General features: G+C 33.9%; 1 protein-coding gene across 2 annotated transcripts in view; it reads left to right on the top strand.

Annotated features, from left to right (window-relative positions):
• The window catches only part of LOC126747383 (uncharacterized), a 157,999-nt gene that overhangs the window by 62,749 nt on the left and 79,541 nt on the right, over positions 1-15,709 (top strand). For both annotated transcript variants that reach the window (XR_007664172.1, XM_050455969.1), the window contains exon 4: positions 10,570-11,055. Coding sequence is in view for 1 of the 2 variants with exons in the window: in XM_050455969.1 (XP_050311926.1) it covers positions 10,570-11,055 (486 nt within the window). In the remaining variant the exon portion in view is untranslated. The remainder of the gene's footprint in view (positions 1-10,569; positions 11,056-15,709) is intronic.

Raw genomic sequence — 15,709 nt, 5'->3', positions numbered from 1 at the left:
AGTCAAATACTCCAGTCAATCTCTCTCTCTCTCTTTCTCTCTCTCTCTTTAAACTGGGGCCTCACTTCACGAGGTTTACACTTGTGGGCAGGGTTAAACTTGCGTCCAGTTTCTCAATCGTGGGTTAACCACAGGATGGCGGATCGATATGTATGCTCGATTTGTGAACGTGATATCAAACGAAATCAACATGCTGTTGAGTACAAAAAGTGCTGCACATGGATTCACAAGGGATGTACGGAATTGAGTAATGCGCAATTTGACTTGATATTTTCGACATTCGAAAAAACGGGTGCACATGATTGGGAATGTAAAGTATGTGCCAGAACTGAAGTCAGGAAAGTCTCCATGGGTGCTTGCGGACCTAGTACAAGTGGCTCGCAGGGTGTTAAACCCAAGGTTTCTACTAAACCATTGAGATCTAATTCAAACAGCGGCAACATGACTGTCACCAATGGAACAAGACGCAACAATAGCAATTCCCTCAAAGCCCCGGTCGGCGGTTCCCTGACCTCTCCCTTTGATGGAGTTAAGGACCAGATGTCATCTCTTCTGAACAAACAGAATGTGAACACCAAAGATGTTATTGCATTATTTTCAAATATGCTCAATATTATGCTTGATCAGAGAACTGAATTGCATGCGACTCTGCAGGAAATATGAAAGTCTGCAACAGGAAGTATCTACCTTGAAACAGGCGGTAAGTGAACTTCAAGTAGCCTTTTCTAGATCTAATTCTCAGAGTGAAGGTGAAAATAGAGCACTCATTGCCTCAGATATAGGTGGCGATTTTTTTGATGAATTTGAAGAGCGAAAGAGGCGATCTAAGAACATCATGCTGTACAATGTGACTAAGTCGACATCTGAGGATGCTAGAGAGAGAGTGGCGTTTGATACGAACAAAGTTAGAAGCTTGCTTCAGAACGTGGTGGAGAGCAGACCAGAGGATCAAATTAGTAAAGTTTTTCGTGTTGGGAAGAGGGGTACAGGAGTGAGACCTATCAAGGCTGTTCTTGCTAATGAACAAGTGGCATTGAAGATTTTGAGGAGCAGAGTGTATAGTGACACTGGTGTTAAATTAGGTCCTGATCAGACTTTTCTCCAGGGAAAGCAGTTTAAGGAACTAAAGCTTACTCTTTCGAATCGCCTTGATAATGGAGAACAAAATCTGGGAATCAAGTACATTAGAGGAGTGCCCAAGATCGTGCCGTTGAAAAATGTGAGGTCTCAAGATGGTGATAATAACTTAAAAAACGATTAAGCCTCTACTGCCAAAATGTTGGTGGTATGCGCACTAAAATTGAACAATTTTATCACGGAGTGTAAGAAAGTAGACTCGTCTCAGGTTTAGAATCGACTGTATTGATCAGATAGAAAATACATATACATTTCGTTAACAATAATATTAATTGGTCTTGATCTATTAACCTACATCAGTGTTGCGACCTAGATTTGACGTTGGGTTATATTTGTTGATACTAAATAGTTTACATAAAGGTAGCACCACATCTTTCCCCTTTTAAAAGAATGGCTTTTATTTTGGGCAAAGATAAAAGACATTCGTTTTAAATAAAATATTTGCCCGTATTTTGAGAAAGCTGTGTTGCTTTGTGAAATACCGTAATTATTAGTCTATCCTACCCCTTTTTTTTTTTTTTTTTTTTTTACTATAAAGATTTACTCTTAAAATATTTACAAATTATTATCACTATTACCATAATTATCCTTACACTAATACGTCACACTACTACGATAAATACTTTTATAAAATAATGTTTGCGAATAAGTTATTTACAATGTGTGAGTATATGTCAACATATAATATTACTATACTAATTCTGTTTAATTTGTCGCGACATTAGATTTATATACATACATAATACGTTAATTTTCACTAGCACAGTATTTGTGTACTCTGTTTTTATGCACAGAAATTACTTTCCCTTTTTCACTTTTCACTGTACAATTTACCCCACTTGTACTTATAACTACAAAAGGGCCGTTAAACCAAGGATCAAACTTCGTCCGATTTTCTTTTTTAATGACTACAAAGTCACCTGGGTGTAGACGAAGGCTTTGAGAAGTTCTATCGTACTCTAACTTGCGCTTATCTTTCGCTCTGATTACAAAATCTCTCGCTCGCTGTAAAGAAATTTGAAGTTTATGACGAACTTCTTGATAAAAGGCATCAATATTGTAAATTGGGTCAATATTGTTTGTCAAGTCAGAAGTAAACTCAGGATTTCTTCCAAAAACTAGCTCAAAAGGCGTATAATCGTGCAAAATCCCAATCTGTCCAAGAATCATTAATGTACGACCTTAAATAGTTATTTAAAATTCTATGATTTCGCTCACAACCTCCGATGCTTTGGTGGTGGTAGGCTGTCGAAAATTTGTGATTTATTTGTAGTAGATTGGTCACTTTTTCTAAAACCTCATTCTTAAATTCAGTCCCTAGGTCAGTACGAATCTCTTTCATCGGTCTATATACCAAAATAAAGTTATCTACTATTGCCTTGGCTACTGTTAATGCTTCTTTATTTTGTATAGGCGCGATGATAAGATATTTCGTTAATTCGCATTGCATGGTTACGGCATAAACATTATTGTTATCGCTTTTTGTAAACGGGCCAATAGTGTCTATGCATACAATATCGAAAGCTCATTGCGGTGTTGGCGTAATGACCATGGGTTCCTGATGATTAATTTTGCTTTTGTTTACCTGGCATTTTTTACAAGTTTTTACATAATTTGCAACATCACGTGACATCTTTTTCCAACGAAATTTGGTTCTTAGTTTTTTCAAAAGTCTCTTTTGACCGCAGTGACCGCCGCAAATTGGGTCATCATGATACCTCTGAATAAAATTTTGTTTTTCATCCTTGTCTATTATAAGTTTTGGGTCGTGGTATAAAAATATTTTTAAATTGTGTAAATAGTCTTGTCCTAGTAATTTAAAATCTTCAAACGTGCACGTACTAAATATTTCATCATTTAATCTTAATTTTAATTTTTGCAAATTGTTTTCACTAGCCATTATTCGAAGCTGAGACAATATTTTCCCTAAAGAAAAATTGCCATTGGTGAAATTCATTTTGCTTTCAGCGCTGATTTTATTTTTACCGTGATTTTCCAAAATTATTCGTAAATAATCTGGCTTAATAATAAATTTTATACTAGGAATTTTAATTAAATCGTAGTTATCATTTGTTTGTATTATTTTTAAGTCTTTACCTGATTCGAGAGAACGCGTTTTTGAATTATTTTGGGACACGAATGTTCCCTGTTGTTTTCTAGACATAGACCTAGTTATTGCCAAAATTTGCTTAGACTCTGACGTCATATTCTTAAGATCTTGCATATTAATTCTAGATAACGCGTCAGCTACGACGTTATCCTTACCTTTTATGTATTCGATTTGAAAATCATATTCCTCTAAATCTAATCTCATGCGCATTAGCTTTGAAGAAGGATTTTTCATTGCAAAGAGATAGACTAGGGGTCTATGATCTGATTTAACTAAAAAATGTGTGCCATATAAATAAGGTCTAAAGTGATTAATGCCCCAATGTATGGCTGCTAATTCCTTTTCTATGACAGATTTATTAGTTTCTCCTTTTGTGAAACTTCTTGACGCATATGCTATAGGCAGATCTTGACCATTTGATTTTTGAGATAGAACTGCACCGCAAGCCTCTTTTGACGCGTCGGTTGTCAAGATAAAAGGCTTTGAAAAATCTGGGTGTTGTAATATTTGCGGATCAATAAGCATATGCTTCAGCCTGTTAAACGAATCTTGGCATTCTTTGGTCCATACAAATGGTGCATTTTTTTTTGTTAGCTTAGTTAGTGGTTTAGCAATTTCTGCGAAATTTCGTATAAACCTTCTATAATAATTACAGAAACTAGTAAACCGCCTAACGTCATCGCCGTTTGTTGGAATTGGATATTTACGAATTGCCTCATATTTCGATTCGTCAGGTAGAATACCATCCGCGCGTATTTGATGACCAACGTAACAACAATTGTTTTGGAAAAATGCACATTTGTTTGGGTTTAATTTTAGATTAGATTTACGACAGGTACTAAACACACTTTTTAGATTTTCAAGGTGGTGACCTACTGAGCATCCAATAACAATTAGGTCATCCATATATAAAAATGCCTTTTCGGGGGTTATTCCCGCAAAAGCGATACTCATCATTCGCTGAAAACTATTTGGACTAACTTTCAAACCGAATGGCAGCCTAGTAAATCTATAAGAACCTTGTCTGCAGCTGTCTGACTATTCTGTCATAATCCTAGTTGAGACTTGGTTGAATCAGGATATTTCTGACAGTGAAATCCTTGTGCCTGGATCTCTTTATAAATGTTAATTTATTAATTTGTCTCTCATCTCTTATATTTGAAAAATTAATGAATTAGTCAGCAAGGTGATTGTCAATAGTTTCAGTAATTTTACGGATCCAACAATTTGTAGTAGTTTCGCTAATTCCAAATTTCAAATCTTGTCGAATGCTTTTTTGGTAACAATCTGTGGCATAAAATCTTAACATACTAAAACTGCCCGTTTAATGGTAACTCTACTTCCTCTGCCTCTATTATTAACAGAAGGTTGTGGAAAATAGGGTCGAATTAAATCTATTAGTTGATGTGTTTAAGAAAGCTTCTTGATATACTAATAAAAAAAAAACTGGTATGACTATTGGTAAACAATAAATGAAACAAATACGTTTAGAAAAGGATGCTGTCACATTATGCACGTATAAAAAAAGGAAGAAGCTATATCGTCTGGTGTATACGATATACCCAAGCGTGTCATCGACAAATCGTTAAAAACTAGGCAATCCGCAAGACACTCACGACTGAAAATTTTATTTAGAATCAGTCATATCGAGTAATCGTGTCGAATCGTGATTTTAGAATCCCAGCGCTGAGTCGCGGTATAAATCGGCTACGTGAGGCGCAGGAATTGACATCCATTGCGTACTGCATTTCAGTATTTCAGCGCGCTAACGTAATAGCGAAGCTCTGAATTGTAGTATAGGATGGTCTATGAAATTAGATAAAGCATATGGCCATAGTCTACCACGATTCAATGTAGTGCCGATCTGAATAATGGTATAGAATGCCAATACGCATCCCGGAACGGATTCATTGCTTGGCCCCCCTGTTCACCTGACCTAATTGCTTGTGATTTTTTCTTGTGGGGCTACCTAAAAAGCATAGTTTTATCGTCAGGAAATCGAAAAAATCCCTCAGCAGATGATCCGTGATGTTATGAACAATTTCAGAGATCGCCTTCAAGAATGCATCAATCGAATTGGAAGACATCTTAGTAATGTTATTTTTAAATAATTAAATGTTTCTTAAATGCTTTTTAACGTAAATTAACATGGTATCAATACAAATTTTAAAAAGCAACTGTGTTTTTTTACACAGTTATTTCAAAAATGCAGGTTTGACTGCCGCACCCTTTACAAGCGAACAAAAAGTATAAAGCCGATATTTTTGGGTCCACTCTGTAGCAACTAAGATCGCGCGCTTCCTCCCACCATAACATCTTATTCGCATCTCGCTCTTCAAGCAACTCGCCTGTTTAATTGTCGCAGACTGCTCGGCGGCAGCAACAGCCTCACAGTGACCTTAGCATTTATTATCAGAATATTGTAACGAAAGAAAGAAAGAAAGAAAGAAAGAAAGAAAATGTGCTATATTACGTAAGACAACAAAATCTTGTGTACAAGCATCCTAAAAACTAAAAAATTCCAAATTCACTTTAAATTTCAAACAAACATAACTTCTAAAACACTTTACCATAAAATTTACACACATTACCAAAATTAATCATAACAAAACAGATTGAGAAAAAAAAGCATCTTTTTGATAAATTTCATTAAAAAATAAGTAAAGCTGTCAATAAAACAGAATTTAGAAGAAGTAAATTACATTATTTAACAGGAAACAAAACTAAAACACTAAAATGATGTCAGAGCACAGGTTAAAAGGTATCATTAAAAAAATCGTCAAGGCTATAATATGCCCTGGATAATAAAAGTGATTTTAATTCCTTTTTGAATCTCTTAACTTCTAAAATTTGTCTGATACATAGAGGAACATGGTTGTAAATTTTTTTGCTAAGGTATATAAGTGAGTTCTTGGTGAGGGAGGATGTAGGGATTGGTAAGGGAAAATCGTTAACCTGGCGAGTCATATGACCAGTGTTAGAGGGAGGTTTAGGACATTTATGAATAAGAGTAGCTGTTTCTAAGATAAAAAGAGAAAAAAGAGTTAGGATTTTTTGAGATATAAAGAGAGGTTTACAAGAATCTCTTAACCCAGCGGAACATAGGTATCTAACTGCCTTTTTTTGAATCACAAAAATTATGTTTAATAATCCCTTGTTGCTTAAACCCCAAAAAGGCAAGCCATAACGAAGGTGGGACTCAATAAGAGAAAAGTACACTGAACGTGCAACTACCCCTCCCAGCTCATGCCCCGCCATTCTTACTGCAAAGCATCCAGAGGATAATTTTGATGCAAGATTCAGGATATGATCTTCGAAGCGAAGGCGACCATCAATGGTAATACCAAGGAACTTACAGCTTTCTTTGTTTTGCAAGGGGGAGTTTTCACTAAACATAAGGCCCTGAACGTCACACTTAAATCCAAGTCTGTTTGCAGCACACCACTCCGATAAAATCTTAAGATCCTTAAAAACCTGGGCTCTAACATTATCAGAATCTCTATGATTCCATAAAATGGTGGTATCATCAGCAAACTGAACCACTTTGCCCTGCAGTTTTAATGAACCCAAATCATTTACATAGAGCAAAAATAATAGTGGTCCTAACACTGAACCCTGAGGTACTCCAGTTTTAAGGGATCTGGAATCGGATAAACATCCAGATACTGTAACTCTTTGGGTACGATTAGACAGATAGGATTCCAGCCATTGCAATGCCACACCTCTAAAGCCATAATTATTGAGCTTAGACAGCAGTATTCCATGATTTACACAATCAAATGCCTTGGATAAATCGCAAAACACTGCCGCCGCGGACTCTCCAGAATTTAAGGACACATAGACACTCTCCAAAAAGCCGAAAACAGCGTCATGAGTCCCTTTTCCCGTTTGAAATCCAAACTGATTTGCAGATAAAATGCAATTATGTTGCAAAAAAGATAAAATTCTGATTTTTGCAAGTTTTTCAACTATCTTGGAGAGGGTAGATAATATAGAAATTGGACGGAAATTACAAGGCTCACTCACATCTCCACCCTTATAAAGAGGGATAACCACTGCCTCCTTCAAACATGCTGGAAAGATGCCATTATGAAAGGAATCGTTTATGGCAGAAGCTAAGGCATTCAATGCTGAGTCAGGCAAAAGGAGTAGTAATTTTGATGATATTCCATCAGCTCCAGCTGATTTATGGTTTTTTAAGCTTTTAATTGCATCTCTAACATCAGTAAGGCTAACAGGATAAAAGAAAAAAGAATTTTGAACTGACACTTGTTGAATATATTGCAAAGGATCAATATTAGTATTCACATCCTTGAGCAATAAATGAGGAATATTACAGTAATAATCATTTAAACTATTTGGTCTTACTTCTGGTTCTGACACTTTCTTGTGAGAATGCCTGAAGTCATTTATAATTGACCAACATTCTCTCTGCCTATTTGAGGACATATTTAAGCGGTCACTATAATATTTAACCTTAGCTGCTTTTATCGTCTTTCTATATAGACTACGATATTTCTGATGATAAAGAATAATGTTTGCATTAGTTGTAAACTTGCACAGCTTAGCCAAAAAACGGAGGTTTTTAGCTGAAGTTCTGAGGCCTGCTGTGACCCATGGTTTTCTATTTTTCATTTTAAGCCTCTTTTTAGGAAAACACTGATTGATCTTGTCACATAGCACATGAAATAACAAAGTAAACGGGTCAGGAGCCATTTCAACTGCATTCCAATTAACCAAAGCTGCAGTAGAAGAAAAAGCATTAAAATTTGCTCTGCTGAAAATTCTTCCTATATAATGAGATGAAGGAAATACAGTGTTGCATGGAATCCTAGCGAGAATGGCTTCATGGTCAGAAATACCAGATGAGAGTACTCTACATGACACATCATTTAAATTTGTACACAAATAATCAATAGTAGTTGCAGATGAGGATGTTATACGTGTGGGTGAAAGAACATGCATCTTCAAGTCATAAGATTCCAATATACTTAAAAGGGATGTACGATATGATGGCAAGCTTACATCAGTGAAGTTAATATTAAAGTCACCAGCCAATATAACTATGGAGTGTAGAGACAATTGGGATAATAGAGAATCAAGTTTGTCCCGGAACATACCAATATCTCCTGTGGGTGGTCTATAAACACAAAGAACATATAAATTAAATCGCTTACAAAAACAAAGGGAGAATTCAAAAACCTTCTCCAACAGAAAGCTATCATACTTATTAATTTTACAGAAAAAAGCTTCAATTGTTTGTTTAACTAAAATAGCTGTTCCTCCATGTATGGAGTGTTGCCGACAAAAAATTGATATGGGAATATAATCAGATATTAAGAAACATTCGTTAGGCTTTAACCAGTGCTCAGTTAGTAATACAATATCAGGAAAATCACATGAATCAAGTAAAAGATGAAGCTCGTCCATTTTATTTCTTAGAGATTGTATATTTAAAATAAAACTACTGAAACTTTTCGCATGCTTATTTTCAATGTTATTTATAGAATGTGAGTGAGCTTCATCTTCTGTGTATTTATCTATAAAAAAGAATCCCTATCACAGTCAGTATCTAGAGGTCCAGATTGATTACTTGGTTTTATTGTGGACACATTTTTTGATAAAATGCTACTTTTGAAATGTTTTAAAATATGGGTATACAGTAATGATGCCAAATCTGATCCAAAGTTGCTGGCATGATTAGACTCTAAAATTCTATTTAGATTAATATTATTTGCGTGAAATATTCTATAGAGAGCCTTATTGCTATTATAAATTACATTATGGTTTGGATACATGTAAGGGCTTGTCATCACTAAACTATTGCTGTGTAAATGTATAAATTTTCTTAAAATATCGAATGATGAGCAAATACCATTTAACATTAAAATCAACATATCATTTTCTGTAAATTCCTTAACCATAGATGATGCAGTATAAATCAGTTCATTGTTTGTACTTCCTGGCTTCAGGAAACACTGGACTTTGTAGTTAGCTTCAAACTTCAGACGCAATTTCTTCAGGAACACTCTACTACAGTTTCCACCCACAAAAAGAAGCCTAGGTCGATTATCAACGGGTGAATTTGGCCTACATGGCAACTGTGTTGGATAATTTATATTAACGAATTTAGATATGTTTTGCTGTTCCTTTAATGCACAAATATCGGAATAGCAAGTATCTTTTTCAACTTCCAACACCTTTATTGACTGGATCATATTCTTATTCATCTTGGTTAAATCATTAACTTCCATTTGTAACATATTTATTTGCGTCTTATAGGTTGCAGATTCATTTTCTAATGTTTTTATTGTTACAATTAAATTTTTATTTAAGGTATTTAACTCATTGATTTTTATATTGAAATTTATTTTTTCCTCATCACATACTTTTAATAGTGACAGTAACTCACATTCTTTAGTTTTTAAATTTGTTAATTCAATTTTAAGTTCATCATTAAGTTTGTGTAGTTTATCTAGGGAAAAAGAAAACTTCTTTTCGGCCTCTGACACTTCATCTTCAAACACCAAACTGTTTCGTCTCATTCTTTCTATATGCCTATCCTTTTCTTTTAGTTCAATCAATAATTCATGAATCTTCTGCTCGTAAGACTTCTTTTCATTCTCATTTTCATTAAAATTTATTTGACATTTTTCTGAGCATAAAATTTTGTAGCCTCCCATTTTTATGGCATCAGAATTTCTATCCAAACAACTTGGGTAGAATATAGACATACAAAAGATGCAGCAATAATTTGAAAACTCCTTTTTTTGACAGCATTTGAAATTACGAAATTCGGAAACACTCTTTTACTGGTAATGTCAAAAACACTAATCTAACTCGCCTCGACTGTCGTTCATTTGTTTACGAGGTAAAAAGTGACTAAACAATTAAAACTGAATGAAATGTCATGAAACGCATCCTTTTTAAAGCCCTTGCTGGACTGTTTCCGATGGGCTACCCTGTCTATCGTTTGCCTTAAAACAACTTATGTAATGTTAATATATTTCTTAGTAACTTAGAAAAGCTTGTCAGAGCTGAATTACAGCATGCAAGCCTTTTCCTATTTTGCATCTGCCTCTCTTTATGTTTATATGTTGTTAATGTTAACATTCGTCCAGGCCGAATTTCTTACTGATATCCTTGGAGAATTGTTCTACTAACATGATCAGTTCTTTTAGTTTGTCATGAGATGGTACGTGGACCTTAAGATCGTCAGTGAAAAGCTGGTGTGATACGGTGAACTTCACTTAGCCGTCTTTTAGCGTGTATCGTTATAATATAATTATTATTATAAGATATAAATTATTATTTTTCAACAGAACGACCCGTCGAACTCCTCTTCAAAGGCCCAACAAACCCCTCCGGCGACTATCCCCTAAAAAAGGTGCTGTCACCGATTTTGTCGCCGACGCAAAACGTCTCGATCGCGGGCGGCGACTGCGCGCCCCAACATTCACCGGGCCACGCCCCTCTAACGAAACTCATGCCAAAGGTCAGTGAGTGTTCCGACAGTGGCGCCATCATATCGGTGACATCTAGCGGCGTGTTTCGCACCAAAGCCGAGGAGAAGCGGAGACGCGAACGTAATCGGAGTTTGACGAAGTCCGAGGTGCACGTGGAGGCGTACGTGGACGGCCGGATGTACAGCGAGCAGAAGAGCAACAACGTGACGGTGGTGCCGAGACCAAAGAACCAACTGACGGTGAACGTGCAGAATATTGAGGTGGTGCCGGGGAACGGTGACGACCCGGGAAACGTGGTCAGCGCCAGTTTGGTCTTTGGTAAAATGGGGAATGTTGCTACCGGTAAGTTTCTGTGAACTATTGAGGTTCAAATTAAGTTATATACTCAAGGTTCAGTTTTATCATCATAACTTTTGTTCAATTTATGTTGCTGACCTGAAGAAATCCTGAATAAAACACTCTCAAATTCTTCAGTATGCAGATGACTCTCAACTGTATTTACTATTAAACTTTAATAATATTCAACTAACAGGCAGAACTTAATATAAATACTAACATAATTTAAATATGAATTCCATCAAGATAATGCCATCCCAATTATGCGGAACGGCACGGTATTTGTTAAAAAAGGAAATGAAATAAGTTATCCAGATGGAAGGTGGAGCCTTAAAAAATTCATATGGAACATTGTCTTTGCCCGGACTTTTGCCATTCTTGCAACGATTTAAAGATTCGTGTACTTCAAGAACCTTAGAACATTGAAAGGCTAGAAGTAGCATGCCGTGGAACTATGGGCAGGTTTGTTTGCTTGCAACATCTCTGATGCAATGATGCCAAATGCTTATAGAGAAATGGCAAAAATCACTTTATAATAGCATAAAAATTTTCAGTTGTTTCCGAAGGCACAAAACAATATTACTGCTCCCCTTTAATAAAATATCAAGCATTTTTTTAAAATAAATTTGGTAAGATATCGAATATATTGAAGTCAATATACGTTAAATAAATGAAAATAAAGTACGAAGAAACGAGAAAACGGTAATGGCATCGCAACGCCGCTCGAACGCATTGTTGATATCACCGATACAAGCACTCTTTACCAGTGACGTCGTCAACAAATATTTACCTGATAAATTTTTATTAATTATTAAAGAGTTTGACTATAAGTAATATTACCATTTATGACCTATTTATGTGTTTTTTTTTTAATGGACTTCATTAGAGAAAGGTCCTAATAAAAGGCAGCATTTTTGTCAAAGCATTTTTAAGGAAATTAAATATTTTATTAATATAATATTATAGATTTCTTAATAAATTATGTTTTAAGACACAAATTTTTAACATTTTGCAAAATTTTATTGTTATTGTTATATTGGACAAAACTCAGTTTTACATCACTTACTTATATCACATAATATATACTTCTATGGTGCTGACTTTTTCAAAGAGACAGTATTGCTTCAGCGGAAAAAGTTAAAACTACAAGGATGTTCAAATTATGAAGGAGTTGCAGGTTTTTTGTAGGTTATAAGATTTTTATTATGAGTATTTAGCCTATATAATGGTTTTGAGACATTTAATAGTGACCTATATAATTCCTAATACCAATTATTATATCATATTAATTTATACTAAAAAACAAAGCTTACCTAAGAATAAAGACTATGTACAATAGATTAGATAGTTTATTAGTAGTAATATACAAACAAGTACTTTTACAAGTCAAATAAAATATGTAGTATGTTGCCCAACATTTTTCGAAAATCATGTTATTATTTCTTAAGTATTTTAATAATGACTTGAGATCTAATTCAATTTCTTTGGCGCAAATTTGTTTGTTGCAATCTTCGAATTTTAATTTTCTTTATTTTTTTTTCTATAATTTGGTGACAAGTGATTTAGCTTTTAAAACGGTGGAATCATCAGTGCTTAGGTCCTCAGGATATCATTTTGATTTTACCCTAGAATAATATACATACAAATATAGTATTACCAAAATTAAAAAAATGTATTATGATAATCCAATTGATCAATAAAATGTATGTTATTATAAAGAATCTTTGTAATATCATACATTTAATTAATATTAAATATTTTAATATTAAACAAATATAACACAATAAAATACTACATCACTTTTAAATAAGATATATTGTAGATTGAGAAGGGAGTCGTTTCGGCTGATCCGCCGCTCAGCACTGCTACCTGTGAGATATTTTGTGCATAACTCTACTTGTCTTAGTTTGTCTCAAAAAGTCTTAGACTTCTGCCGTACAAAGCTATATTTTTGGGAGGTAGTTGTCCCACTTCTTGAGGTGTTGGTTGTACCCCTTCCAGGTACTTGAGCCTCTTGCAAAGTTGGGTGGGGCATTCACAGAGCAGGTGTTCTGCCGTTTCTGTGGCATTTCTGCAGAATCTACATTGGTCGTCCTCTGTTATACTTATTGCCTTTAGGTGATATTTCACTGGGCAATGACCGGTTAGGAGTCCGACTGCTGTTCTGATGTCTGATCTGTTCATGTCTAGGAGCTGTTCAGCTCTTTTTCTAGAAGTGGTTATAAACTTTTTTGCCTGTCTTAGTCCTGGTGCTCAAATAAGATATATAGAATAGGATAATACATGGCAAAAAACTAGTAGTCTATTTTGAGTGTATTTTTACCTTTTCCTTGGCATTCCCTAACTATGCCGTAGTAACTATGTGTACCAGTTAAACAAAAACGGCTTTGATGAGAAATTGTAATTGTTGACCTAGACCCCACGATTACTGTAGAACTATTAATCTCAGATGCAGTTATTGTTGATGATGAATGATCAGATCTGTAATTATACAAAATTTGGTGTATCAAAAATATTAATCTATTTTAATTATCCATACTTATCTATATTAGCTTCACTGTTTGTACTATATACAATTTTGGAAGCTAAAGAAGTTTTTGCACTCTTCAGGAAAGCTGCCCCTGCAGCTTTGAAGGATAAATCACTTGGTAAATTAACTGAATTATCCGCTGCTGTGTTTTTAACCAGTGCATCAGAAATCCTAGTAAAAAAATAGTTTTACACACTTACCTAATTTAATTAGTATTAGTTATAAATAAAGCTTATATGAGTAACACTAATCCTTTTTATGATGATTTTTTTATACTAGAAAAATATATTTTAAAAAAATTATCTTTGAGGTAGAGCTGATTTGTTTTATAGTCTGGCTACTGATAATATTATCTTCCTTATATAAGAAATCACTTCTAAGGATGTGATCTGAACAAACAAATATGTTCCGTTTAATTGTGTTGATTTCCATTAATGAAATCCATTGTTCCCTTTGGGCATATATTAGGCAGTCTATAATAAGTATTTGATATTTAATCAAAAAGCAAAAAAAATTACAGTAATGAATTAATATGTGGTGCCAATTACTATATATATTATTGTAAGTTGCAATATGGTAAAACAAAAAAAAATTATCGACCAAATTTTAGGGAAAGACAAAATTAACTTTATACATAGATATCAATATCTAAATAAATTTCAAAATTCTTTAAAGGCAATAAAAAATTAGTAATTTCATCTATCTACCTAATGTCTATATTAAAAAAACATAACTATACATAGATAGGTACATGGGTATTAGGTATGCCTTCTTTCTGCCAAAACAACAAAAAAAAACATAAAATCCTGCAATAAAACCAGGGACAAAATTCTAGTTTTATATTTTTTATAGCCTATTGATAGATGAATATGTTCAAAAAAATATTTAGATTTAAAAATATAAATATTTTGGTATTTTACGCACACTTTCACATTCAAGTTTTTATTAGGTTTATATCTATAAGATCCCCTATTCTACGTTTATGATGATGGTTACCCCATGATGTGATGTTATGAAAGTATCGGTACTTACTTGTGAAAAGCAATTTAAAAAAACACTAAAATGTGGCCGTTTTCCTTTTGAAACCGAAAATTAAAGAAAATACACGAATCCCGAAAATAAACAAAAAGCCGTTTGACAGATGACACTACGCGTATGGCTCAGGCGATTAAGCTCCGGTGTTGTCGCTTCAAATTTTTTAGAAGCAGTTTTAGGGATAAGAATGTTAATAATTTTGTTTTTTTTTTTGCTTAAGGATATTATATTTATTCTTAAAATAGGTTAATTGTAGTATTTATACTTTTTATTTTAAATTTTCCTATAAAATACAACACAAATAAATTAAATTAACGTTATAATGGTTGTTAAAATATAGCTAAAAATTTCCTCCGTTGGAAATTTGCGTCGACTTGACAACAGAGAATCGGCAAATATGTTTGTAAACAAAACACCCCTCTTGCCCCTGTGCACATGTTGGACTCAAACAAAGTTGTTGTTTACTAATTCTAGCCTTTCAATGTTCTAAGTCAAGAACTGAAATTTCATGGTTTAAAAGTGGATGTCTAGCATCAAAAAAGTTATTAGCGGAGTAAATAACGGGTTAAAATGTTTCAAATTTTTTTTTCCGGCTTAGAACCAGATGAAACCTTTACCAAATCATTAGTTTGGTTATTGCACATACGAAATGGGTAATTACGACTTTTTTTAATGGTACCGAGTTTTTTAAAATCAGAATTTAAAAAAAAATGGTTTAATTTAAAAATGTTACCATTATACATTAAACTGCCAATATCTCCGAAACTAATTCATATAGTTAAATTTTCCCTTTTTTTGCTTAAAGGGCATATATAAGCGCTAACAACTGCAGTAAAATAATTGCAGAAAACTTCTATTCTTGTTAATAAAAAACATGAAAATTATAAAATTTATATTGTTGGTATTGAATTTTTCAGCAAGCGATAAACTTTTTTATTATGATGAATTTTGCCATACATGCTACGAATGAAATGTTGAAAAAACCATAAGAAAGTTTTTAAAAAAAGCCACAGGTTTCTATCCGAAATAGTTTTTGAAATATGAATTTTTAAAATAACGCGTAGGTGGAAATTGCCGCGCTCTACCAACACCCAC

Source organism: Anthonomus grandis, chromosome 19 (assembly GCF_022605725.1).
Source record: "Anthonomus grandis grandis chromosome 19, icAntGran1.3, whole genome shotgun sequence".
In the NCBI taxonomy this organism is placed as follows: domain Eukaryota; kingdom Metazoa; phylum Arthropoda; class Insecta; order Coleoptera; family Curculionidae; genus Anthonomus; species Anthonomus grandis.
The sequence above is the reverse complement of the archived record's forward strand: the minus strand, read 5'-3'. Positions and strand labels throughout refer to the sequence as shown.